The sequence below is a fragment of the Tamandua tetradactyla genome, chromosome 14 (assembly GCF_023851605.1).
Source record: "Tamandua tetradactyla isolate mTamTet1 chromosome 14, mTamTet1.pri, whole genome shotgun sequence".
NCBI classification, from domain to species: Eukaryota; Metazoa; Chordata; class Mammalia; order Pilosa; family Myrmecophagidae; genus Tamandua; species Tamandua tetradactyla.
In genome coordinates, this window is record NC_135340.1 from 58140623 (window position 1) to 58166785 (window position 26163).

Below are 26163 nucleotides of genomic sequence, written 5' to 3' on the forward strand. Positions count from 1 at the left end.
CCTTCTTCATCTCCAAAGGTCACTGGCTGGTGGACTCTGCTTCTCATGGCTATGTCATTCTGCTCTGTTCTCTCTGAATCTCTCATTCTCCAAAATGTTTCCTCTTTTATAGGACTTCAGAAACTAATCAAGACCCACCCAAATGGGTGGAGACATGTCGTCACCTAATGCAGTTTAACAACCACTCTCGATTATATCACATCTCCAGGGAGATAATTTATTTACAGTTTCAAACATACAATGCTGAATAGGGATTAGAAGAAACGGCTGCCTTTACAAAATGGGATTAGGATTAAAACATGGCTTTTCTAGGGTACATACATCATTTCAAACCAGCACATTAGGTTGTTTCTGAATCTGAATATAGTTTTAGATGCCATATTACCACTTTAGAACATAATTCATTTAAATACTGTATTTGGATTAAAATATAGTACTTCCACACTAAACTATAAGCACTATGTTTCATAAAGTCCTTGTAACTTTCTATTGGGGTGGTAAATTTATTAGGTGAGATTTGTTGTAGTTTGAGCCTATATATATATATATTTTTTTTTTTTTTTTGCATGGGTAGGCACCAGAAATCGAACCCGAGTCTCAGGCATGGCAGGTGAGAACTCTGCCTGCTGAGCCACCGTGGCCCGCCCACCCCTCTATGTTTTAAATAACAATCATATTTGTTATCATGAACCAATGAGAAGTTTAAGTACACAGAGGTTATTTCAGATTTTCAAGAAACAATAAAAAAAATTGTTGTTCTTTATTTTTGATATGCAGAATCTTTGACAGCAGCTGTTTATCCTCTCAAGTTCCTCTCCTCACCACCATCAGGTAGGTTTCCATATTCCAAATAATGGAGACCCTGGATTAACATGAGCTAATTGTTGGAGTGCATACATTAGATATCTGATTGTCAGAGATATGATGGGCCTGATTTTTTTATTACATTGCTTAAGTGTCCCATTTTGCTATTCCCTACCCAGAAAGTTTCTTGCTTCCAGGTTCTCTTTGTCTACAAAGAAGGCTCAATTCAATCTCTTTTTGTCAATAGTTATTCTCTGCAGCTGAGAATATTTGGTTAAGGTTGATAACTATACAGAATTGAATTATTCATGTTACCTTATCAGAGAAGACTGTAACTATTCTCCCATGGATGGGGCTATATGAAGCTTTATTTGTGCCTGTTTGTTATGAGCTTAGAGGGCTTCCCTACTGTTTCAGTTTGTAAGCTGCCAGAATGCAATATACCAGAAACAGAACGACTTTTAAAAAGGGAACTTCTTAAGATCAAGTTGACAGTTTTAAGGCCATGAAAATGTCCAAATTAAGGCATCCAGAGAAAGATACCTTAACTCCAAAGAAAGGGCCAATGAAGTTTGGGGTTTCTCTTGGCTGGCAGGGCATATGGGACCACTGCTAGCTTTCTCTCCTCATTTCAGAAGGCTTCCCCTGGGCGTTTTCCTTCCACATCTCCAAAGACCTCTGGCTGTGTGGGCTCTGTTGGCACTGCTGTCTCTAAAGCTTTTTCCAAAATGGTTCCTTCTTAAAAGACTCCAGTAAGCAGCCCCACCTTGAATGGGTGAACACACTTCTCCATGGAAACCATCTAATCAAAAGTTACCACTCACAGTTGGGTGGATCACATCTCCATGGAAACAATAAAAAAGATCCCACCCAGCAATATTGAATGAGGATTAAAGGACATGGCTTTTCTGGGGTACACAACAACCTCAAACCTATATTCCCACTTTATTTTTTCTAGTCAACCTCTTTTTGCATATGGTGCTTTGCATGTGTGTATGTATGCATGATTTATATCAAACTTTACTTAATGCCTTTTTCTTGGATATCCCTCTTTATCAAATTTATGAAGTTGGAGACAGGGAATGTGATATGCTTTTTTTTGTTGATATGCATATTGATTGTTGCTTCATGAATTTTGTAATCTATGGAGGTATGTTAGTTTCCCTTATCAGAAGTTTTCCCTTCCTCATTTCCTTTTTTCAAACTTTATTCATTCAAATCTATTGTTAACTAATTTTAAAATTAAAAAAAAATCTGTCTAGGGTGACAGTTGTGTTCAGTAGGAATTTTCATTAAAGATAGAGCCATTGAGTGGCAATGGGAAAAGTGATTTTCCATAATCCTTACTTCTTTACTAAGAAAGGATTGTTAGTGATATTAAGATTTAGAGAATAAAAAGGGCAGCACTTTTCTTTTTGCTTTGGAGAGCTGTAAAGGGCCCCAAATGTTTTTTGGGATTTTCAAGTTGTATGTAATATAAAATGGGTTTAGGGTTCATCATCAGGGAAATAAAAAATCTGAGAAATACCAGATCCCCTGTTAAAATCTATAACCTAGATTACAGAATGCACATTTTTAGATGTGCTAGAAAAGGAATTTTCTGGGGGGAAATCCTCTGCCCAACTTTGTCCATTGAGCTTGGAAACATGGAGCCAAAGATGTACCATTTCATTAGATGCTTTGCAAACATTCACTGAGCATAAATCATGGTGCTGGACACATAAGATTCAAACCTGAGCAAGCCATTTTCTCTGTCCTAAGTTTCAGTCTTGTAAGGAGGATGAGATGAGGTTGATGCTAACTCAGGAACTTTAGGAGACAAAAGTTGTCAGAGAAAAGCAGCACCTTGAGTTATATAACATTTGCTTCTTTGAAAACTATTGTCTTTTTACCAGGCATAACACCTTCACTGGGCGATGGCTGACCAGGTTCCAAGCTGTGTGGGACCCCAAACAAGAAGACTGTGTCATAGTTGGCAGCATGGACTATCCACGACGGATAGAAATCTTCCACGAGACTGGAAAGGGGGTGCATTCTTTTTTTGGTGGAGAATACCTTGCCTCCGTTTGTTCCATCAATGCCATGCACCCAAATCGATATATTTTGGCTGGAGGTAATTCCAGTGGGAAGATACATGTTTTTATGAATTAGGAAAACTGCTGAGTTTTTGGTTTATTGATGCCAATTTATTCAAATTAATCAGTGTCTAAGAAATCTGGAAAGACAAAGTTTAATCCATGTGGCTTAGTCTGTTTATTTGTTAATAAGTTATACTTAGCAAATGTAAAGTTGTTTGAGAAGAGCAGAATGTACTTTTAGTAATGGAGAAGACTTGGAGGATGTTTCTACAGGTTGGGGAAAGAATTTCAGGGGAGGCTGTGATAAAGCACTTTTACTCAGGCAATATGTTGAAGAGTTCTAACATTATAAATCATAAAACTTTGAATGATCAATGCTAAAAGTTTTTGTGATATACTGTGGTTTTGATTCCCTAGTGATATTTAGACCTGTAGTTTATTTTTTAGTTTGGAATGAGTATTAATTCTACAGTCACACAACTGGAAGGGGTCCTGAAAGGTCATACAGGTCAGTGATTTTGAAACTTTTAATTTTTTTACCCAAGAACTCCCTCTTTTTCCTGCCTCTAAATAAAATCTTATGTGAAATTCCAGTATAACTGCTGAGTAGCTTTGGTTGATTTGGGACAAGGCCGGGTTGTGTGTGTGTGAGCCTTTTCTTCCCCCTCCACTGAGACATTACCAAGGAATCCCAGACTCCTTGGCACACATTTTGTATCTACCTTCTCCTTGCACTCCAGGGTGGGACTGTCCTTAGAGCAGTGTTTTCCAAACAGTGGGTTGCAGCCATTAACATGATATCAGTTTAATGGCAATTATCAGCATTTAAAACATGAAAAGGAAAGAAATAGTGAAGAGTAGAGAACAATTAGAATAGGTATTGTCCTGTGAAATTTAGTTACTAAATATGTATGTATCTGTATATTCTGATGTAAAATGCATTCTTGTACTATGGGTCATGGTTAAACAAGGGAAAGCTACTGCCTTAGAGTGTCCCAGACTGCCCTAAATGCTCCTTTCTCTCAGACTCTGCAGAGAATTCAGTAGCTTGTTAATTATTACTGCATGTGAAAGTTAGGTTCAGGTGTCAGCATGGCTAGGTGATGGTGTAAGTTCTGTTGCTGTGAACTTGAATCATTAGCATGTGAAATTCATTTATGGTTGAATCTGCACCTGCAGTCAGCTAAGCGCCGTGCCTTCCACAATGAGTGAGGTTTAATTTAATTAGCTGGAGGCTTAAAAGAGAGGGGTCAGAAGAGAGCTCAACGCAGTACAGCCTAAGCAGCTCAGTATACCTCATGTCAGCACTCGCAGCTCAACCCAGACGTTTAGAGATTTAGAAAGGAGTCGCCCTGGGGAAAGCCATTGGAACCCAGAGGTCAGGAGATAAGGCCAGCAGACATTGCTCTGTGCCCTCCCGCGTGACAGAGAATCGCAGATAAAAGTTAGCTGCCTTTCCTCTGAAGAACTGTAAATTTTTAACTAAATAAATCCCTTTTTCTTAAAAGCCAATCCATCTCTGGTGTGTTGCATTCTGGCAGCTTTGGCAGACTAAAACACTGTATAGCATTATCCAACTTTTTCATTGTTCTTCATCACCAGACTATGGAAAGAATTCTAAGAGGAAATATCATTTCCTAACTGTATACTACAGAAATAAAATAACATGTGTTTTCCTTGAGGAACAACTATTTTTCTAAATAATTTTCTCTTTGTAACTAAAATCTAAGTATTTTGAGGGCTTAGTTTATTTAATTGGTTGTGGGTGTTTATAGGAATAGGTATTCTGTATTCTCCAGATGATGCGAGAATACCACTTGATAAGCAAGACGAAGTAAAGTTTAGTAAGGTTGAGTTATGTTTGCACTGTGCAGGATATAGTAAAGGAAGCTTTTAGACTCCCTTTCCCTTTCTGTGCCACTTAATTTCAAGGTTCGGGAGCAGCTAGTTCCACGGGAATTGTTCTCTTTTTAAGATGCTGAAAATGACTCAGAATCAAATTAGTACCATTGGTTAAGCTTTGAATACCTGGTGGTAATTGCCTGGTCTCTACAGTGAACTTTAGCAAGTTCTTGATGTTTCTGACTTCTGTGGTTTCTTTTTCCATTGTAGCTTTATAAACGGTGCTACATAGATCCGATTTCACTTAGTAGAGTTTATATTTTTTTGAGGCAATACAGGAAGGAAGGAGAGTGAGTAGGAACTTGTTTCTTTGTGATAAGCTTTATAATGGAATAGTTGTTTAAATTTAGAAAGCACATAAAGGAAAATTGTTTCCTTTAGGACATCTTTAAACTATAATCTGTCATCTATAGTGAATGGTACTTCTTTCCAGAGATTCACTCAAAGGTGTGTGGCTTCTGTAATTATGCATGTTTTATGACTGTTCCCTCCCTTTGTAAGTTTGGCCTTCATCATATCTCTTAAGATTATAAGCGCTGAATTCCACTTGAGTTATTCTCTTTGAGATGCCTGGCCTTCTTTAATATATGACTTTAAGGCAGAAGAAGACAGTTCTAATTTTGGGAAGATAGAGATTCAGTCAGACAAAGAGGGACCACAGATAATTAGGAGTTAATAGACCTGAGTTGCTTAAGTCCCAGTTTATTATTCTGGCCTTTGAGTTTCCTTTCCACAGAGAGTACTTTGCAAAGGTACTTCTCCAGGAAAGCAGGGAGCCGTAGGGCTGTGGATATAACATTTTATATCTTTTTAGCCAGCACACAGTACATGGGGGAAGGTGGGTAGGAGAGAGAGAGGAGAGGAAAACACACATGTGTCTTCTGTATTGAACCTGAGAAGTAGAAATATATGCCTTCTAACTTAAGTTTCCAAAAACTTTGGCATCTTGTTGGGCTGTCCCTTTGGACTTAGTATTTTTTTTCCCCCTGTTTCTTTTTAGTGTGGTATTGATGGTCTATAATGAGTGAGTCTAACCATAGTTTTAGTTCTAAGATAACACCAAGACCCGTGTTCTGGATCATGTGGCTGTAAATGTTTGGATTTTCAAATGAACAGGTACAATTTTGTAAGGAAGATCCATTTAGCACAGTTATACAGAGCTGAGGAGTAAAACATTTTAAGATACTTTTCTCAAAAAGAAAGCTGTACAAGAGGAAATGTGTTTAAAGTGTTTCACCTGTTTTACCCCTCTCAGCTAGTTGCAGGGTGTGTGAAGGAAGCCTGTTCATGAACTTTATAAAGCCAGAAGTGTGGTGTAGGCACAGAGGGGCTTGGTTGTGATTGAGGAGCCCAAAGCAGAGGGGATGGTTGCTAGAACCCTAAGAGGGTATGTGCATCACTAGTTAAGTTCTTGGTCAGGTATCAGCCAAAGGGCACATGCTGTAAATCTGCAGAATCATGTGAAACTGTTTATGGCCAGTGGCACTTATCTTTTTTGCTCTTAAGATCACTTCAGGCAGAAATTTTGTCATTTAAGAAAAAATGATAAAAAAAATCGGGGTCTGGATATCATTTTATAGTTGATAAGAAATACTGAAAATTTTGAGTGGCACTACCTGATCTGTGTTTTAGGATGATGACTCTGGAAGTCCATATGGAGGATTGATCAGAGGGCAGGTACAATAGAGAATCGGATATAGGAAGTGGGCCAGGCCCCGAGTTTCATCTTTTATCCTCTTAGAATTTAGAAGACAATTACTGGCCACAGAGTGGTGAATATGTAGTCAGATGAGATAATGTTTTAGGAATATATTTTGTAAATTGTAATCATGAGGCTTATTATGGTGGGGATGATATCATTCTAGTCCCCTCATAAGAAGTGATTTCTTTTCTCCCTCTTACTCCAGGCCTGAGGAGGAACACTGGACTAGAAGCTGGGCCATCTAGGTTCTAGTTTGGGCTCTTAAGACCATGCAACCTTGAGAAAATCACTTACTTTCTTCATTTTCATCAGAGAAATGAGGCCCAATTTGTCTCTAAAATTATTGCACATCTATAGCTACTTGGTTGCTAATAGAATTTATTTTGGGAGGAGGGAGAAGGGGAGTAGATATGATATAAGCAAAATGATTATTCTAAAATCCCGGTTGTGAACAGTAGTCAGCTGTGTAATTCTCACTGGTATCCTTTTAGCTATGTGTTGGTAGCTTTAAGGGGTGAAAGAGAGGCAGGTTGTAAATTAAAAAAGAAAGAGCCCATTCTTTTCTGTGGTATTTAAATAATTTATTTAAGTTTAAAAATAATCTTCATGGCACCAATGATTTTATGTTAATAACTACATACTGCATATGTAGAAAAAAGTACATTGGTTTGAAGGAAAATGTAACTTAGAATTTTTGGCACATGAAATGTTAACAACTATATATATTTTAATGAAACTAAGAAATTCACATTTGCAGGTAGTTTACCCTCTACTGCTTAAAGATGCAGTGCACTATTCTTAGAGTTTTATTTCCTTTGATGGATGAAGCTAAGGAAATCGTTGCTTTTCCTACAATGAGATCAAACTAATTTTGAGAGAAAGTGGGAGACATATTGGAGCACAGTAAAACCAGGTTGAAAACTTGAATAATTTTAAATGCTGGGGAGACATCAACAAAGACTGATCAACAAAGGGAGTTTTCCAAGCACTATTTTAAAAGCAAATCGAAGGAAGCTTTTCCATCCACATTTTCTGGGATAAGCCCTGGAAAAAAACAAATAACTCGAAAGTTTCTGTTCAGAGAGCAAAATTCAGCTGTTGGAAGTGGCACGGGACTACTGTACTGTTAGAACTCTAGACACAGGTAACATATCAGGAAATGGAATACTGCATCTTTCTTTAATGTGGACATGAAAGGTCAGAGTCAAGGCTATCACTGCATAGAAACACCATATTCTACAGACTGAGGTAGGATCACTACGCTAAAAGGTAATCTGCTATGTTGCATAAGACAGTAGATATCCAGGTTAAAATTAGCCCTCTATCTCTTGACAGCCTTTTCATCTCTGAGTCTACCTTTTACTTTAGTCCTGTGCTGAATAAAGCCTATCCTATGTAATGACAAGTGGCAGTGGTTAGTTGGTTTTAAGTGATCCCTAATCTTTCCAGGCTCTCCCTCAGTTTGCCTTATCACTTGATAAGCAGATTTTGTAACTCTGCCCCAATCGTTGCTGGTATGGAGGTGATCAGATAGGCCCACTTCCACTCTTCAGCTCCAGTCACGTTTTAGCATATTCCAATTTGTGATCTTGCTAGTGTTGGTCATCAGACACCTCTTTGCTGGTTGGTTGTTCGAGCACCCTTTAAACAAGCAACCCCAGTGCCTCTACTGGGAAATGTTCCTAAATCTTTAATACATGTCAGGACTTGGAACAGAACTGACCCGCTCTCTGCTAAGCTATTGGTAAGGAGCAGTTTTTCTGTCTAGATTGGGGTTGGCAATTTATGGCGTGTGGGTCAAATTCAGCTCACCATCTGTTTTCGTGAACAAAGTTTTATTGGAACACATCCATACTCATTCATTTCGGTATTACTATGGCTGCTTTTATGCTACAGTGGTAGAGTTGAGTAGCTGCGACAGCATATGGCCCTCAAAGTCAAAATCAAAATATGTATTTGGCATTTTACAGAAGAAATCTGGCGATCCCTGGTCTAGGTAAAAGGGCATCTTTCTTTAAAATTATGCAAACTCCCCTCCCCCACAACAACAACAATAAAATCCCATCTCTTCCACGGTGTTTTATTGCAAATGTGGACAAGGTTCTACCATCTCAGGGACAAGCTAGGGGAGATCAAATCTACAAATGGTTCATTCTATTCTGCATTTGGCTGTCCAACATCATAGGGCGTCACCAGTTCTGTTGTGTGGGTCCCAGGAATATGTCCACTGACAGTCCTTAAATAAGTCATCAGGCCCCAGATGACTTAGAAATCTCTCCCTGAGATGAAAACAAAATCTTGTGATTTTTGTTGCAGAGCTTGGGCCCTAGGACCTCACACCACCCTTCACATGCCATGCCTGTGCTTCTAAATGCCTTCCTCAGCAAGACGGCAAGGGTTTCGCTGGAACTTATTTTCCTGATGCAGAGGATGACGCTAGGGGGCAGTGTTTCTACACTTAAGTGTTGGTCTCTTTGCCATGTTACCTTCTTTCTGTCGTAGGTATCATAATCTATTTAAAGAGATTCTTTTCCTGGTCCCTTCCAAGGCTGTTGATCTTGGAAGCTTTTCATTCTCAGGATCAGTTTCTTTCTTGCACGTTTAGTTGATCGGGTTCTATTTTCTTAATCCATAAAGTAAAAGCAAAATATGAATTGATAAGAAAATAACATTTGTTTTTAAAATATAAATTGAAATAGTCTTTTGGGGTTGGTGGTAGTGTACAAAATAAGTACTGCTCTCTGAATTTCAACAGTCTCTCAGATAATTTAGCTCTGGTTTCTGTTAACTATACTTTGTCAAACCTTTCTGATAGTGCTATCTCTGGTACCACTGCATCCGTTTACTGCCTCTGGAGCACTATAAAAATCTTGAGGTTCTTTCAGAAAAAATCATGGAAATCTCAGTTCTTTATACAAAACTTATGGTGATGCCCACTAGGCTCTAGTCTAAGGGGACAGACTTACCCACCCCTGCTGCTGCTGTTGCTGTAGTGGTGGTGCCTTCAGATGCCCATTCTCCTCAGATTAAAAAAAGAAAAGAAAAAAAAGGAAAAGGAAAAGAAAATCCAACTCAGACCATCATAAGAAGCAACTTTCCATTTAATCATTCTACATGGATTTCACTTCTTAAAAAGATCTGCCTGGCAAGAAACCTAAACATTGTCCATTGTCCAAGACCCCTGGGCTGCCGGCTGAGGCTGTAGTGATGAGTCTACTGGAACCTGGTAGCACCAGTAGGAAAGTGCCTGCAGAATACAGAAGACAGCAGCTTTCTAGTCTTCATCTAGTGCCCCGTCTGCTAGGTGACACTACTGTGATCATCGGTAATATTAAAATAAATTATTTTTATTTGGTACTTTCAAAATAATACACATCTATGAAAAAAATCAAAATTTAAAACCAAAAGTTATCCTGCAAATTGGAAGGATGAGGAAGAAGTTGCTGAGCCTGTCTTGCAAGAACCTCTGAAGAAAATGAGTTTTCCCAGTTTGTTTAGACAGGGCATGAGCCTATCCCTGTTTTCTTCTGGGAAACACTCCTCCTAGGCTGCAGTGGGCTTTGAGTCATGAGAGGAGGGCTTGGTATATGTGCCGATGGTTCCGCGATGGGTCCCATTGCTGGGTGTGGGTAGCCGGGCTCCTGGATCCACCTGGCTAGTTATTGGGAGGAGTCATGCCTTCTCAGGTGTCAATGAGCAGGCTCACCATTGAGCGGATTTTGCAGGCAAACCATCGCCTGAGGGGACAAAAGTATTGATAGTGGAACTGTTCAAACTCGGGGGTCTGGCGGATATCGCGGAAAAAGGCAATGTCAAGGTCAGACTCGGTAAGGATGATCAGGAGGAGGAGCAAAACAAAAAGGAGTCCCATGGTCACAAAGAGCAAACGGAGGACACTTAAAACAAACTTATTCACCTGTTCCTCCTCTGGCCTGCTGTGCCCCTGACACAGGGCCCTCAGCCCTCCCCCAAGGGCCTCCACCTCTGCGGCAGTTGGGGTGCTAGCCTCAGACTCCTTCTCCTCCTTGATGCTGCAGGTGGCCCCATTGATCTGCCGGGAGAGCAGCATCAGCTCCAGGCTGTGCTCAGCCACAGGGGTGGGCAGCACGCTGTCTGCAGGGCTGTAGGCCTCATCTGCAATCACAGCTACTCGCTCATTGCTGTCTGCCCGGCTGCTTCTCACATGGGGCAGGAAGGTGTCGCCATGGGAAGAGGAACGCACCGGGGTGGAGTGGGCACTGTCCCGTAAGGACTCGAGGCCTGGAGAGGCAAAAGGCATGTGAGTAGGTTTTCTGCATCACAGCGCATACTGTGCTGCCCAGCAGTAGTAATGCTCACTCTGTTTTTGTTTGGCTCATAGATCTGAACAGGAAGTCCCTCTGCACATCTCTGAATGCATTCCAGTATCAAGTCTAGGACAGTAGAAATCAAAAGTGTATCAAGTCTAGGACAGTAGAAATCAAAAGTGGCCATGGTTGGAAGATTTTTCATTTTCCTTTGGCTTCTGGTTTTGGCCTGACATGTTAAGGATTCTGCCTCTCCTGCCTTTGGTGTCCTGGGCCCAGTTTTAGCCCCCACTTGAAAGAGAATCTGAACCACAGACTCTCCTCCATCCAGAGCTGGGGTCACAGTTCAGGGAGCTAAAGTCTGCCTCTTGAGAGGCAGGAAAGGGAAGAGGAGCATGTGATTTGCCTAACTGGGCTTCGTCCAATACTAGCTGGTTCCGGAGCTGAGTGTCCTTCTAACAATCCAGCAGGCAGCTCCTCGAGCTCAGGAAATCACCTCTGGATTTGGGCAATTGCTGTCAGCTTCAGTCTCCTAGGTCCAGCTGTCTTGACCTTGTGGGATGGTAAAAATCCTATCTGCCCTCCCTTAACGCTGCCTGATGAAAAAGGGGGTTGTCCCTAGTCCGCTCCCTCTCTTTCTACCTCAGAATGAGCAGGCCCCCTGCTAGTTTTAGACTAAGCTGACAGTTCCCCTATCTTTAGATAAAGAGCCTTCTGGGAAGATCTTGTGAATCAAGGGGGAAATTATCTTCCATTTGCTAGGAGAAAGGGTGTGCCCTAGAGGGTCTTAAAAGCTACCCATTCATTTCTTTTCTTTCTCAGATGGAACATTTCTCTTTTTACAGGGCTCTCACAGGGCTCAGGCTCTGGCAGAGAAAAAAAGGAGCTGGTTATATCCTCAACCCCACAGCAGCCACACAGGCTAGAGAGTTTGGGCTTAGAGTTCCTACATGTGGCCACACCACAGTACTCCTGAAGAAATGGCTTCTTGTTTCAGGTTCAGCGTCTGCATCTTCCACTTAAGGCCATCTCTGTGGTGCCCTTGGGGCCTATGACAAGAGAAGCCAGTTCCCTGCTCTTGCTCTGAAATAGACCCTGACAGTCCTACACTGAACCAGATTCCCAGGCTTAGGAAAGGTTAATTTAATCAGAGCTGCTCAGGTTGGTCACAGTTCATCTTTGTTCCAGTTCAGGGCTACTTATCTAGAAGTCCAAAGTTCTCCTTTAAAAGGGTGCCAATAGGCTTTCAGAATAGTGTGCTGCGTCTTCCTTGGCTCCCTTGTTGGATGGCCATTTGCCCCCAGCACCGTTCCTGACTAGCCTTGCGGTACCCATCTCAGCAAAGGCTTAATTAAGGATTCTCCAGAGGAAGGAAGCCCTGAGAGTCTGGGTTATAAATGAGTAATGGAGGAAGGTTGGTGATGGGCAGGACACCTGCTATCAGCCTTCACTCTCCATCACCTTGTCATTGGGTATATCTCTTCAGCTTCTGCTTTCAGAAGCCCACTGTCATCCTAGCAGTATGCTGTTTGTCCCACTGCAAAAACCTTTAATTTGTATGTTTTAAACTTTTTAAATCCCTTTGATTTATTTTTCAACGCTCCATGATGTGGTAAGGGCAAGAGGTTACGAAAATTGTCTAAAGATAGGAGGTTGGTTGTTAATGGCAAAGCCAGGGCTAGAATCCAAGCTTCTTTCTATTTTATGGTGTTACTGACCAAGTAGTTACATTCTGGGGAACGGGGCAATGCTACAGGATAGATTAAGTCAGCAGCCCGCATCTGTCTTAGATTTAGTTCACAATTGCTCAAGAGATGGTTGTGAAACAACATGAAGAGCTTCTATCTCTTATTCCAGAGGTCTTGATGTTTCTTTGACTCCCCCCCCCCACCCCCTAAATATTCCTCCCTGACTCCCTCATTTGTACACACAGCAGGAGGAATACGTAACTTGTATATGGGTCATTGATAAACCAGAAACCTTAAGGCCCTGACCGTAGTATATTATTGGCTCTGCTCCCTTCCCAAGCAGTCTTCCAGCCCCCGTCCATCGGGCACTTCAGCCCTACTGCATAGGAACCTGATTCCCTTCCAAGGACCTGTCCCCTCAAGGACAGCTCTGACTGCTCAGATCTTCCAAGGTATGACCAGCTTAGCCTCCAGCAGCCATTATACTGTTGGTTTGGCTTGACATACAACTAAGCCCTAAGATGGCTAGGGAGGGAGAAGGGCAGGGGTTATGATATCAGAATAAGCCAGAGGGACAGAAGCCACAACTATATTGTGGGTTGGTGGTGCTTTCAGTGAATAAGTAAAGGATATGTGTGTATTTCTCATAGAGTGCCTGACAGATAGAATTACTCAGTAAATGTTAGTCTTCTGTCCCCTTGACAGAAATCCTTGCTTGTAAGGTTATCATTCCCATGTCAGGTTAGTCCTGGAAAGAAGTTCAGTTTGCACTATTGTAGAAGCTGCCACCTTGGCAGACCTGTTATTCTGGGATGGGGGTGGGTGGGTGGGATGCTGTAGGTGGGACCTGGGCTGAGTGGCACAGCAAGACAGGAAAGGATCTTTTTACCTTGGACATGCTCCAGCCGATTCCCTTGCCCAGAGTTGGCCCCCGCAGGGTCAGAGGACAGAGCAGTGAGGACCCTACCCTGGAGCCGGGCCCCCATCCTCAGGACGCGCACACTCAGGGGCCGAAAGCAGTGATTGGTCAACCGGAGCTGAACGCGGACTCTGGTGTGAATCTTAATCAGACTCTTCCCCATGGTGGCAGACACGTCTTCATGTGGTTCTTTTCATGGAGACCAGCCAGGCATGGGAGGTGTAGCGAGGAAAATGGTGGAAAACCAACTAGGGACAAAGGATTTTTGTAGCTCTCACGCCATGGCAGCCCCTTAGCAGTGCCTCCCTTGCTGGAGAGAGAAGCTCCTCCCGAGCCTCGGATCAGGCTGAGCTGCAGAGAAGGAGCAGCTCCGAGAGGCCCACGTTATCAAGGGTCTGGATTTAGTAAGAAACACTTGGAGCCATAAAAGGTCATGCTTTCTCAGCCTGCAGTTATTTGCCTGGGGCCCATATAAGGGACCCAGACCTTTCAGAGGGTGAAGGACAGAGAGGGCATGGAACAGTCCCATGGGACATGGGAAATCAGGACTGTCCCAAGGAGAAGCCAGGAAAATTACAAGGACATTGGACTTTATCCAGGCCACATGCAGTGCAGGCAGGGGGCCTGGTGCCAGTGAAGCCACAATGAACACTAGCTTTGGGCTCAGTGGCTCCCAAGTGTGAGGAGGTAGCTCTGGGGCTGGACATGGGCTGTGTTTCATCCTCCCTGGGCTGTACACTGTTTGACCCCTGGCTGCTGAACGATGGGATGGAGCACAAGGCACGAAAGAAGCTGGCATTTCTGAGCATCCGCTTTGGGTCAGGCTTATGCTGATAACCATGTTATCTTGACATTCCTAAGATCAGAGGACAGGGCCAACCCTAAGATCAGTGGTAGTCATTTTATTTAGGATCCCAGTTCATTGGGAGTGTATGGTTTTATTCAAACTAATACATTAACTATTCATTTTTCCTCCCACTGTTCCTGGAGAGAGCAATTAAAGCTTTCCCCCAGGAAAAGTCAAATGGCCTCGGTGATAATAATTTATGGGCTGTATAGACTCTAGGAGAGAGTCCAATGGAACATGAACCAGTTTTCAAATGTCTAAGTTTCTACAGTTGTGGTTGGTTGTGTCCTCCTGAGACTCTCACCACATCCCTAACACGCACTCCCCACCCAGTTGGGGTAGATAATTAGGATCAGTTTTGTTTTCTTATGCCTAGAGGCAAAAACCCTTTCTTGTGAGATAGGACAGCTGAAGGGTGGCACAGCTGAAAACAGTCCATTCCACAGGCTTGGTAATCCCTGCTAGTCATTTAACTCTACCCCCACCCAAACAAGACAATTCTCTCTCTACTTCTATCTGCCTTTCTTCACCTGGAGCCTTCGAGGTTCATTCCTGTCAGATTAGTTCTTAGCTTCTTTTACCAATCCCTCCTGAGTCTGATGGGTCCTGGGGTGGGGACCATGGCTGGGGATGTAAACTGTGCTTGTTTGCAGGCAGCCTTGGGTATAGGCAGTGAGGAGCTGTTTGGCTTGGTGAGTAGTAATACCCATAATCTGCCAAGTGTGAATTTCTATGATGCCGAGATTTGGAAGGAATGCCCTGGCCCCAGGGAGTCTATACACTAATAGCTTCCTCAAAAGCCTCTACCCACTGCAGCTTCCCCTGGCATTTTGCAAGTAAGGGTGTATGTCTTGGGGTCTTGAATTTGAGGAGTCTGCTGCTGCTGCTGCTGCTGCAGTGGGAGAAGATGGGTTCTTGAAGGAGGCTAGAGACAAAGACAGAGCTGGACCAGGAACTGAGGCAGCCTCCCAGCTTGTCTTGGGGAGCATGTGGACTGCTCTCCCCATCTCTGAGTTGTCTAACCCTATTTGGCAGGGACAATAAATGAGTTGTATCCTCACATTGACAGCCCCAGTCTTCCCTCTGCTGAGAATGCTCGTTGTAGTGGACATTCTTCTATATTCTGGGAAGCAAAAATGAATGAGGCTCTTTTTCTGTTTTACACCCTGCATTACTGCCAGCTTTCCTCAGGGATTAGCTTTTTCTCTAGGAGGACTAGATCCAACATTCTGTAGGCTCTTTGGGATGGTAACTTCAGGTTGGGTGGGGAGAAAGGGCCACACAGAGGGAGAAAGTGAAGTTTTCTCAAAAGAGAAGAGACTTCTTCTACATTCTTGAGATGAACACCCCAAAAGGAGGACATGCTCAGTTCTCCATCTCAGCCTGAGACAGTAGGAAAAGCTGGAGGCTGTCTAATGACAGCCAAATTTCAATAATTTTGATAACCTTGTGTAGCCACTGCACTTGATAACTTACAAGCCACTCTCCCACTCCTTGCTGAGAGGTAGGTAATACTCCATTCCTCAATGGGGGTAATAAACTCAGAGAGATTAAGCAATATGCCCGAGAAAGTACTGGCAGAGGTTGGATTTGAACTTCATCTTTGTCTTCCTGACATCTTTGTACTGTACTCGCTGCCTGCCTAGAAAATGCCTTAATCTCTTTAAAGTACTTATATGTAAGTTCGCTTCTTTGCAACCCATAGGGTAGGCAAGAAAGATGTCCCTGTTTCATAAATGAAGCAATTAAAATACTCAAACAATTAAGTATCTTAATGGTGATTGCCTAGCCAGGCTTCCCAACCCCTAGGATGTTTAAAGCTATATACCATACACAGGTGATCTGGAATCTCAAGCTCATAGTGACATAAAATCCTAAACACATACCAGATATCCTCCCAGGGTAATAGTAGAGAGATATCCTTCCTAACCTGAGCAATTCTTCATTTCCATTAATAAGTAGCATTTCCATAGAAAGGGTAAAAGGCACTCACTTCCCATCCTACACCCCATTAATCCCAGGAGTGGGGCAGGTTTGAAGCAATCCTGCTGCTGTGTCCTACCACTTGAGATCTGAGGTTTTATAAAAACACCAATGTAGTGACAGCACTCAACTTTACACCTGTATTCTGCCTGCAGGGCATGTGGGCTGGTGACAACAGCTAGAGAGCAATATTCAGGAGAGTGTCCAAAGGGAATTAACTACCCCAAGAGTAGAGAGGTCTTGGCCTCAGTAATCTGAGAATCTAGTTCAGTGAAGATACACAGACTTTCTCTTCTCACCTCTGCTCCTCCAAAGGGAGGGAAGGCTGGAGAGAGATGGATGGAGCATATTGGATTTCCTGAGCCAATAGTAAGGAATTCAGATATCTCGAGGATAGATTTCTACAACTGAAGTAGAAGGTGGTGGCAGCTACTAGGATGCTTCAGGACCAAGGGTTATCATTTTTTGGTTAACTGCGTCAGTCACCTTGGTCATTTAAGCTATGATTTATCAGATCCAGAAAAGAAATGAAAAATTATTGATGGAAAACAGTTTCAGAATTGTTGCCTGACAATTCCATATATACAAGTCTCCAGACTATTGGTCTAACCCAGTACTTTCAGATCTACAGCCTCCTGTGTCTGAGCTCCAGCACAGCAGGGCTGGGTTGGCTCTTCACCTGGTAGAATGTTACCTGACACTTAGCTGGTGTCCCAGCCACTGGGTGAAACCCTTTCCCTATCATTGGAAGCTCTTTCCTATGAGAAACTTGCAAATTAGCTTCTTTTCAAGTCCCTGAAGAGGACCTTGGCCAGGTCAAAAGGGACAAACCCAGCTGTCATCTCCAAGAGGTAAAGCTCACCTTCCATGATGGAAATGTGAACAGCTCTCCTGCGGGTCCTGGGGACACTGCTCAGCCTTGGACCATGGGTTATGGAAGGACAGCTCCGACTGGGAACCATCCCTGCTCTAAGGTTAAAGAAAAAGAGAATTCAGTTAACTCAATGCACAGACAAATGTAGTAGGGACTTAGATTTGAGCCCCAGGTGCTAGAATTGCTGCCTGTGTTAAGTGAGTGTTGGTCTATGTTCTCTTTGCCTCTGGTCCCTGGATTCCAGTCAGAGACACTGTTTCATGCCCCTTCACCTCCTCATACCTAAGATGACCTGAACCTTTCTTTAGTAAGGCGTCAGTGCTACCAGTTTCTGGGGACAGGACTGTCAGGGAGGAGAGCTTCAGGATGAATGGACGATGTCAGCAGTCTCCTTTTACTTCCAACAGAGGTTGCTGGTGGTAGGGGGCTCTGTGTGAGGGGGCGTGAGGTAATGTGCCCATTTCCAGAAGTGAAGACAGGTTAGGGAATCCTTGCCTTCTTGGTTAGCCATATTTTTTCTGGGTCCTGTCAGATTCTAGGAGATGGGCTTCTGGAAATGGATGATTTATAGTTGTACATGAAGCCCAGATCTCTAAACTGTTTTAGACCCAATGTGGCAGGGCTGTGAAACTATCCCTGGCATAATGTACTGATTTCAGACACAGTGATATACTGCTGCTTGAACTTGTAGAAATGGACAAGTCTTCCATGGTCTGTGATCAGTGTCAGGACCTGGAAAGCAGAAGTTAATTACCCAGATGGTGTCTATCTGCAAATATCTGTAAGTAACTATCTGCATGTAGCCCTCCCCTCCTTTTCTCTGTCAAGGCTCAGGGATACCAGGGTCAAAGACTTCTCCCCACACCTTCAGTGAGGCGGGCATCCCGTTCATTTTCCTCTCCTGGTGGCCATGGTAGCAAGGATGTTCACAGGGTTCAAACTGATGGCTCTTTTGATATTCTGGGGTCTTAGCTGGAACTGCTTTTGGGGAAAACCTTTGGCAACCTACCTGTGTATTTCTGGTGGCTCCCGTTTGATCTTGGCACTAGATTCCATCACTTCCTTTGCAACTCGGCCACTGTAAGTAGTATAATTTTAAAACAAAAGGAGCGAGAAATGAGAGAGTATTCCAGGATTGGGCTCCTCTCCAAGATATCTTTGCTTTGGCTGAATCAGGAAATGGCCTCTTTGGCCTACCATTTCCTGAATGTTCTGGTCACTGAGAAAGGCTTGAATGTTGGGGTAGAGAGTTCTAAAAGAAATAGCCTATCTTAGAGGGCTCTTTCTATCTCTGGAGTTTTTGGAAATCTGCCATTCCCACTTAGGAATGATTCCTCATTGTCCATGGTCCAGTAACACCGCGAAAAAAAAAAATTCTTTAGACAATGAGACATGAAAAGAATCACAGTTACAGTTCTTATTCTGCTGCTGTTGTAAGGGAAGGAGAAGATAAAAATTTTAAAACCCTACAGACAAACAGCTGTAGGAAAGGAAAGAAATAGTAAAAGGGTTAGGAGACAGGAGAATTGGTTGGAAACCTCAGGCTTTTCTGGGAGTTCAGTTTCTTTGTTCTCAAAGGTAAAGACCATTGAGTAACTTCTTCAGAGAAGGGTCTGAAAGTAGATCCATAATGGTTACTTACTGTCACTATTTACCTGTATCGGAACCGGCTCCCTTTAAAGAATAAATTGCTGCTGGACACTGTGCGGACTTGGCTTGACTTCTCCAGCCTGCAGCAAGGCAAAGTCCAGTGTGACAGATGGCCTGAAACTGACTCTCACAGGCTAAGGCCATGTATTCCCAGCTCCTTGAAGAGGCTACTTTAGGAAACTATTCAGGAAAAAGCCCTTCATAGCCCACGCTTGTTTCTGACTCCATTCTAAAACCTGAGCGCTGTTACGCCTGCCTCAGTGCCTGGGGACCATCATATTGAAACCCATTTTGATATCAGCAGAATTGAAGCCCCACAAGAATTCTTAATGGGGTTCACCAGCAGGACTGAGAGAATAAACATTAGGGATGATGGTTTGGTGGAATAATGGAATACCACCCATTTAATCTTAGCTGGGCTGCTTATTAGTTGTATGACCTTGGGCAATTTTTTTCCCTCTTATTCTCAGTCTTCTTATGTATAAGATATTACAGCTGGCACACCTTGACCTCAGGGGTCCCTTTCATTCCTAGTAGTTGATGATTCATGTCCATACCTGGAAGGAGAAAATGGCAGGGGCTTCCCTTCCTACTCTATTCTCCCTGTTGGGAAGTCCTAAGATATATTAGCAAATCAAAGGCTTTAGGAAGTTCTGCAATGATGAAACTAGCTTAATTTAACAAAAGTTCCATAATTTATTTGAACTTGGAACCATCCCTCCTTCCCCCAGAATACCTATTGATATCATTTTAGAGGCTGCAGAGATCTGATGTGGATACTGTGTCCACTCCTGGTCTAAGTAGAAGCCCACAGACATTGTAAAGCATTCTCTTGGGTGACTTCTCTGATCCCATTAGTGCTCTTGCATTTTGAAAAGGAAGCTTGGGCTGAGCTGCCCAGAGAGAGGTTTCTTAAGACCTGATTTGCCCTGCAACATGCCCAGGGTTCTTTTAGTGCTACTCCAGCCAGGAATCAATCTGGCCCTGAAAGCTTTGACATGATGAGTGAACAGTGAGTATTTAGGGGGCTGCACCACATCTGTAAACAGCATTTCTGGGGAGACACCATGCCCACCTGTCTTGGGCTCTAAGCCCACTCACCCTCCTACCAGACCTGAGTCTGACCTAGTTCCCTTCAAGGACTGGGCCAAAGGGCAGGGCTAGGGATCTGCACATGAGAGATGTTAGAGTGAGGCCAAAGTGGCTGCTGCCAGAGACTTGGTGTAATTGGGGACATGACCCAGGCTAGAGGCTTTTAACAATTAGACTATTAAATAGTCAACTGCAAACATTGAAAAATGACCTAAATTTCCAGTGTGGGTGCTGGTAAGACCAGCTATGTGTGGGACTCTCAGAAATTAAGTTTGGTCACTAGTTCAGAAGGACACTTCTGTCCCCATGATACAGATGGGAATATAAAGGCCTTAAGAAGTGGTGCTGGAGGCATGAAAATACAGGAGATGGTTGTGCCTTCCATTTGTGTTAGACCGTTTAGCAGAGAGAAAGAGAACATTTCCAAATATACCCAGTGTGCAGCAGACCCCTGTCTGCCAGTGCCTTCCTTTCTGACAGATTCAGGGGACGCCATCCTTGCTGGGCTGTGCCTTATTCCCACAAATCTTAAAGTCTCTATCTCAGGTTGTATATCTTCAGGTACATGTGCCTGGTTGAACCTGGGCCCTATCCTTCCTGGCAAAGGGAAGGAAGTAGCAAGATAAATATTTTCTTGGCTTTTCCTGTGCCATAGGGACTACCAAGAAGGAAATCTGACCATGCCCAAAAGCCAGCTCATGTTAGAATGCAGGCTGCCTATTCAGGTCATCCCTGATTCTGGTATCAGATGCATTGAGATTAGTAAGCAATTCAGAAAACCTGCCCCCAAAACAGCCTCTGGACCTGTGGCCCTGGACAATGGGAAGAGACTGGTTCTGCCAGCTGGCCTCCTGTAGCAGCCAGCAGAAAGCAGAGTCTGTTCACTGGGGAGGTCAGTGGTACCCACCCAGCCCAGAGCAATTCTGCTTTCTCTAGGACCCTTCAGGCAGCTGGAGGGAGGAAGATGACTTGGCAGGGGTATCTGGTGATGGCAGGGCTCACCCTGACAGAGTATACCACATGCTTGGTCCTGTGTTGATTAGACTAAGATACAGCTTGTTAAAGCATAAGCCATTACATTCTATTTTTAAAATAAGACCAAGATGTTTAGTGAAACATACTTTATCTGGCATCACCCCAGTTTCTTGTTGGGCCATCTTGTTACTAGTGTTTTTATAACCACTCTAAAATCAAAGAACACTGAACACAAAAGCCTCATATTCTTTACAAAATTCTTTGGTGAGCAATCTTGCCTTTGGCCCAAACCTCACTTCTTAGTAACAGATAAGCTCTCACCCCTTCAAGCTACTCTATCCTTGGCTCCAGGGCACTTGGCCTGTCACTGGTGACATACCAGGAGGGGCCGGTATCAACCTCCACTCAGCACCAGTTCACCCACTTCACCCACTGGGAAGCAGACCCCAGACTCCAGGGCATAGGACTGGGATTGCCACCAGGGAGCCTATTCTGTCTTGTGCCTGGCCCTCTATGGAGCTGATGTATTCCAGGCTTCCCAGGTCGCTGATTGGCTCCACAGATTTGGCACCCATGAATTTCTTAGGGCCCACGTCTTACCCTGGAAATACTCAGAACTACTCTGCCTCTGTGGGCTGTCCAAGGATATCCCAAGGCTAGCTCCCTGGGCAACAAACATGTTCCAGACCTTGACTTTGTACCTCCAGGGGGGACAGATGGAGACCCAGAAAGGGACCTGAGTTTGACAAGGGAGCCAAGCCTTGTCATCTCACGTCTCCTTTCTCAGGTCAGTCTCCCTGCTCATCATTCCTCTAAAAGTAGCCTGTATGTCTTTGGCTCCGATAAAGACATCCCCTGTCATATATGTCCACTCACTTGTAGAAGGCCTGGTTTTCGATTCCACATTTCCAGAGGTGCTTGCAGGCTTCTGGAGTTGGAGCAAAATATGTGAGAATGATTTTCTTTTCCTACAAAAAAATTCCACATAGAAACAGCTGAATGTGGATAGAGATGTGCAGGGTGAAGTAGGCCACTACTGACTCTGAGCTATGTGAAGGCTCTCCAAAAACTCTCAGTGAGGGGCTGCAGATGGGGAAGGGGCTACCCAGCAGCCAGCTAGATGGAAGGAAGGCTTGCAGGGCCCTCTGGGCAGGGCTCAATTCAGTACATAAATCCACACCTGGTAAATCCAATCAAAGTAAATCTTAGTTGGCACAAATTGAATCAAGAGAGCCCTTGGCTAGAAAGTGGCACACTCATTGGAATTTTCACATGACAGAAAAAGAATCTTTGTTTTTCCTGGTGGTGGAGATTTCTTGGGTATCATCAGTATCACTGAGGAAGTCCTGTGCTCCAGGGTCTAGCCACCCCTCTATACCTTACCTCCATGTCTTGCCCTTGGTCTTAGCTTAGCATGCAGGTGGTTTAGTTCTACCTAGGCCACTTAGACTCAGCCCCAGCCTTCCCTGAAGAGGAAGAAGCCAGCACTCACCTCTTTCTGACTTACATATAAATAGAAAGTCTTCCCTTCAAATTTCAGCTTGGCCACCTCATTCCTAGAAGCACAAAGAGAGCGCCTATTACCTCATTGTAGGCTGCTTGTTCACAGCTAAGTCTTACAGATGCACAGCCCACCCAGACTGGAGGGGACTCCAGGCACAGACACAATTTTAGCCAAAGTCAGAACTGAAACAAGACAGCAGTGCAGTGGCCTTAGAGAACAGTTGTTGGAACAATTCAACCCACAGTTTTCTGGTCAATCATACTTATAGTAATAGGGTGATAGGAGAATTTCAGGCTCATCAACAGTGGCTGTAAAAGGGAAACATCTGCATGGAAAGTGAGTCTAGGTCGAGTGTCCAGGGTCATTTCAGGATTTGGTTCATAACACAGGTGCATTATCTGGATGGGACTGTCAAATGTAAGATGCCACAGGTAGCTGATGAGGCCAAAGTTCAAGATACAGCAAATAATGAAAAACAATGCAACCAGGTTCTGAGGGAGTTGAGTCTTTCAGGTGACTGTGCCACTGGATGGAAAATGCAGTTTAATGCAGACGAATGTCATAACAATCTCAGGGAGGGGGGTAGGGCAACATATCAAAGAGAGAGAACAGATTACATGGAACAGTCATGCAGCGTACTGACCAGGAAAGGGGCTTAGGGGTTATTGTAGAAAAATCCTTGAAGCCACCAGCCCAGTGAATGGCTGCAGTAAAAGAGGCAAACAGGATACTGGGGTACATCACCCGCGGGACAGACACAAATCAGAAGTGACATGGTTACTGAACATGGCACAGCTTAGACCTCACCTCCACACACTGCTTACAGCCTTGGTTACATTTATAAAATGGAAAGATTAACAGGGTCTTAGGTGGATGTCCCTGAGAGGCAGAGAACTAGACCTCAGCATCAGTCACTTACTCCCCTTCCATCTGACACAAATAGCTACTCTCTGGAGCCTCAGGCTCTCCCTAACTCAGTGGGGACAGTCCTTATTTTTTCTATCCAATGGGGAACCCCAAGGAGGTCTGATGATGCACATCTTCCTTTACTTGGCTTCTTCCTCTTTGTAATTTGTAGGGAGATTATCTCAATATCCTGGGAACTAGCATAAAGGTAGTGAGAACCACATACCCAGTTTAGTGAGGGATAATACTCAAGGTCTGTCAGAGGAAGGTCACTCATTCTCTGTGGTCCCCGGCACCACGGCTGGGTCAGATGAGAGTTCACAACCTCTGATCACCAGTTCTGACCTAATACAAATCACATGGTATTCCTTCCCTGGCTCATTCCCTCTCAGTCAATCAATCAATCATCCTTTCTCATGTACACACAGGATACAATAAATATCAATATATTAATATATAGACAAATATCTGGATCATCTAGGCTCCAACAAACAAGACAGGCAAGTAAAAGGTGGTCTTGAAAGTGAGATTGGGTTTACATTTATTATAAAGTTTAGACAGACTGAAGAGATAAGATTTCCTGAAGAAGTGGGACTTGAGAGAAGTCACCAAATGAAGAATGTTTGAGAAAACCAGGTGAGTATCATTACTTGTGGTTGGGTAGGGAGAATTCAGGGACTGTAGGTCCTTGAAATAGGTGTCCTACTTATTTCTATCTAAACATGTCCCCTATCATGAGATAATACCCCAGTCTAAATGTGGCTCAGGAGGCAGGTTCTCTATGGAACATAAAATAACCCAGATGCCTCCAGGCAGCCAGCACTCCTCACTAGGAGAGCTGTGGCCTGGACTTGCTCATTGTCTTTTTATGAAAGGTATTTTGTTGGACAAGAGACTTTAACCCCTTACCATCTTCCCCAGAGGAAGCAGTGAAGTGGGCCAACTTGAGAAAGCCTAGGACATGGATGTGTTGTGTACACCGGTAACTCCAGTGCAACGATCTGCCTTGTGAGGTGACTTTTCCTGGGGAATGGAACCTGGATGTTCGTGCCTGAGGAGCAATTTTACTACAACTCTGGTTGATCATCATACTGCTGGTCTTCTCAAAAGCAATAAGGTTTGGCAGGGAAGCTGAAGAGGGAGGGCACTGGGAGACAGATGCCCTTCAGTACTCCCAGTTGAGAGCTCACCAGGAAGCAACTCTGCTCAGAATTCCCATAAATGTTTCTGGAGAAGGCAAAGCCTGAAGAGCAGGCATCCTGCTGAGGTTCTGCTGGGCCGAGGGCAGCACCCATTTAAGCCCACGGAAGGAACTGGTCAACTGAGACTTCATAACCTGAGACCCAAGAAGGTATAGAAATCACCAGAGCTTAATATGCAAAATGTTCCCATGAGGCTGAAAGATATTTACATGGGCCAACAGAAGGATCTCTAGGATAGCCAAATGTCAAGGAACAAATATGTCTGTGTTGCATCAGCTCCCAGGAGCCACCCAATAGAATAGACCCTCACAAAGGCAGGAGCAGGGGAGGAAACTGCTCACAGTAGCTACAGCCAAGGCAGTGGCTCTTGTCTGCTGGAGGTGGGAGAGGAGGGAAAGAAGAAAGGGGGTATGACAGGAATTGGGGTTTGGTCTGAGGAGAGTGTTTTCTAGAGCAAGAGGGGACTTCTATCTGCCCAAGGGTCATTGTCTGTGAGCGCTTCCCTGATTAGAAGAGTGGGTAAAGGAGTTGGGTCATCCACAGAGATGCCCCAGTAAAGCCAGCTTAATAGTGCTGGCTATGGCTCTAAGTGGATGATAGACCCAAGGACTCAGTTCTCATGGGAACTTTGCTTCCCTGACATTGACTCTAGCCCCAGGCTTTCACTCTTCTCAACAATCAAGCTGTCATACCTTTTCTCTTTCTGGAGAGGCTGCTGGCTCTTAGGAACCCCCCTTTGGATGACTAGGATCTCTAGGGAGAGACTATTACCTTCACCAGTAACTGTTATCAACACAAGTTGCAGAGGGCTCAGAAATGCAACTGCTCAATCACAGGCAAAGGGCTTGGGAACCATGGCCCCTCTCTAGTTGGTGAGTTTTAAAGAGCCTAGTTTAGAAATGATACTCACCATTTAATGAAGTGGACCCTCTTATTTCCTTGCAGAACAACAAACCCAAAAGGAGTGAAAGCCAGAAATGCAGCATTTCCTGATACATCCTGCAACACATGAGAAATACACTTGTTTCTAGATGATACAGGATTGAATACTTGGAATAGGTCATAGAGGGAAGATCATTTCCTTTGGAATTGCAAGACGATGGTTTGTCTCAGCCTTGCCACAGCCTTGCCAGCTATGTGCCTACAGGCAAGTTATCTTCAGTTTACAAACCTAATCTGTAAACTGTACATTATAATGATACCAACCTTGGAAAGTTATTGTGTACATCAAAGAAGAATGGCAAATCCTTGCATGTTGCTGGTGGGATTGTAAGTGGTACAGCTATTTTGAAAAACAGTTTGGCAGTTCCTCAAAATGTTAAACATAGTATTATGAATATGACCCAGCAATTTGCCCACACAACAACTTGTACATAATATTCATATCAGCATTATTCACACTAGCCAAAAAAAGTAGAGACAACCCAAGGGGCCATCAATGGATAAACAAAATGTGGAACGGTATTTGACAGTAAGAAGGAATGAAGTTCCGACATATGCTACAACATGGATGAACCTTGAAAACATTATGCTAAGTTATAAAAGTCCACATATATTGTATAGTTCCATGTATGCAGTGTTCAGAAGAGGCAAATTCACAGACAAAAAAGTAGATTAGTGGTTGACAGGGATTAGAGGAAAGGGAAATGGGGAGTGATGGTTAATGGGTACCGACTTTTCTTTTTTGGGGTGAAGAAAATGTCCTAAAATTAGATAATGGCAATTGTTGAACAACCCTGTGAATATACTAA

At 43.6% G+C, this 26163-nt stretch overlaps 2 protein-coding genes across 13 annotated transcripts in view; one reads left to right on the forward strand and one right to left on the reverse strand.

Annotated features, from left to right (window-relative positions):
• WDR76 (WD repeat domain 76) overlaps window positions 1-3481 on the forward strand; it is a 76885-nt gene extending 73404 nt beyond the window's left edge. For all 10 annotated transcript variants that reach the window (XM_077127688.1, XM_077127693.1, XM_077127686.1 and 7 more), the window contains 2 exons: window positions 778-831; window positions 2700-3481. In XM_077127688.1, coding sequence (XP_076983803.1) covers window positions 778-831; window positions 2700-2955 — 310 coding nt within the window. In that variant the 3' untranslated portion in view covers window positions 2956-3481. The remainder of the gene's footprint in view (window positions 1-777; window positions 832-2699) is intronic.
• Window positions 3482-6956: 3475 nt separating this feature from the next.
• FRMD5 (FERM domain containing 5) overlaps window positions 6957-26163 on the reverse strand; it is a 334153-nt gene continuing 314946 nt past the window's right edge. Inside the window, exons 8-16 of one of the 3 annotated variants that reach the window (XM_077127713.1) lie at window positions 25323-25411; window positions 22293-22356; window positions 21677-21768; window positions 18739-18813; window positions 18093-18161; window positions 17072-17178; window positions 10403-10746; window positions 9453-9503; window positions 6957-9109 (exon numbers count right to left, since the gene is read on the reverse strand). In XM_077127713.1, coding sequence (XP_076983828.1) covers window positions 9068-9109; window positions 9453-9503; window positions 10403-10746; window positions 17072-17178; window positions 18093-18161; window positions 18739-18813; window positions 21677-21768; window positions 22293-22356; window positions 25323-25411 — 933 coding nt within the window. In that variant the 3' untranslated portion in view covers window positions 6957-9067. Of the gene's footprint in view, window positions 10747-17071; window positions 17179-18092; window positions 18162-18738; window positions 18814-21676; window positions 21769-22292; window positions 22357-25322; window positions 25412-26163 lie in introns of all 3 variants that reach the window. The other 2 variants (XM_077127714.1, XM_077127712.1) reach the window with 2 other exon arrangements.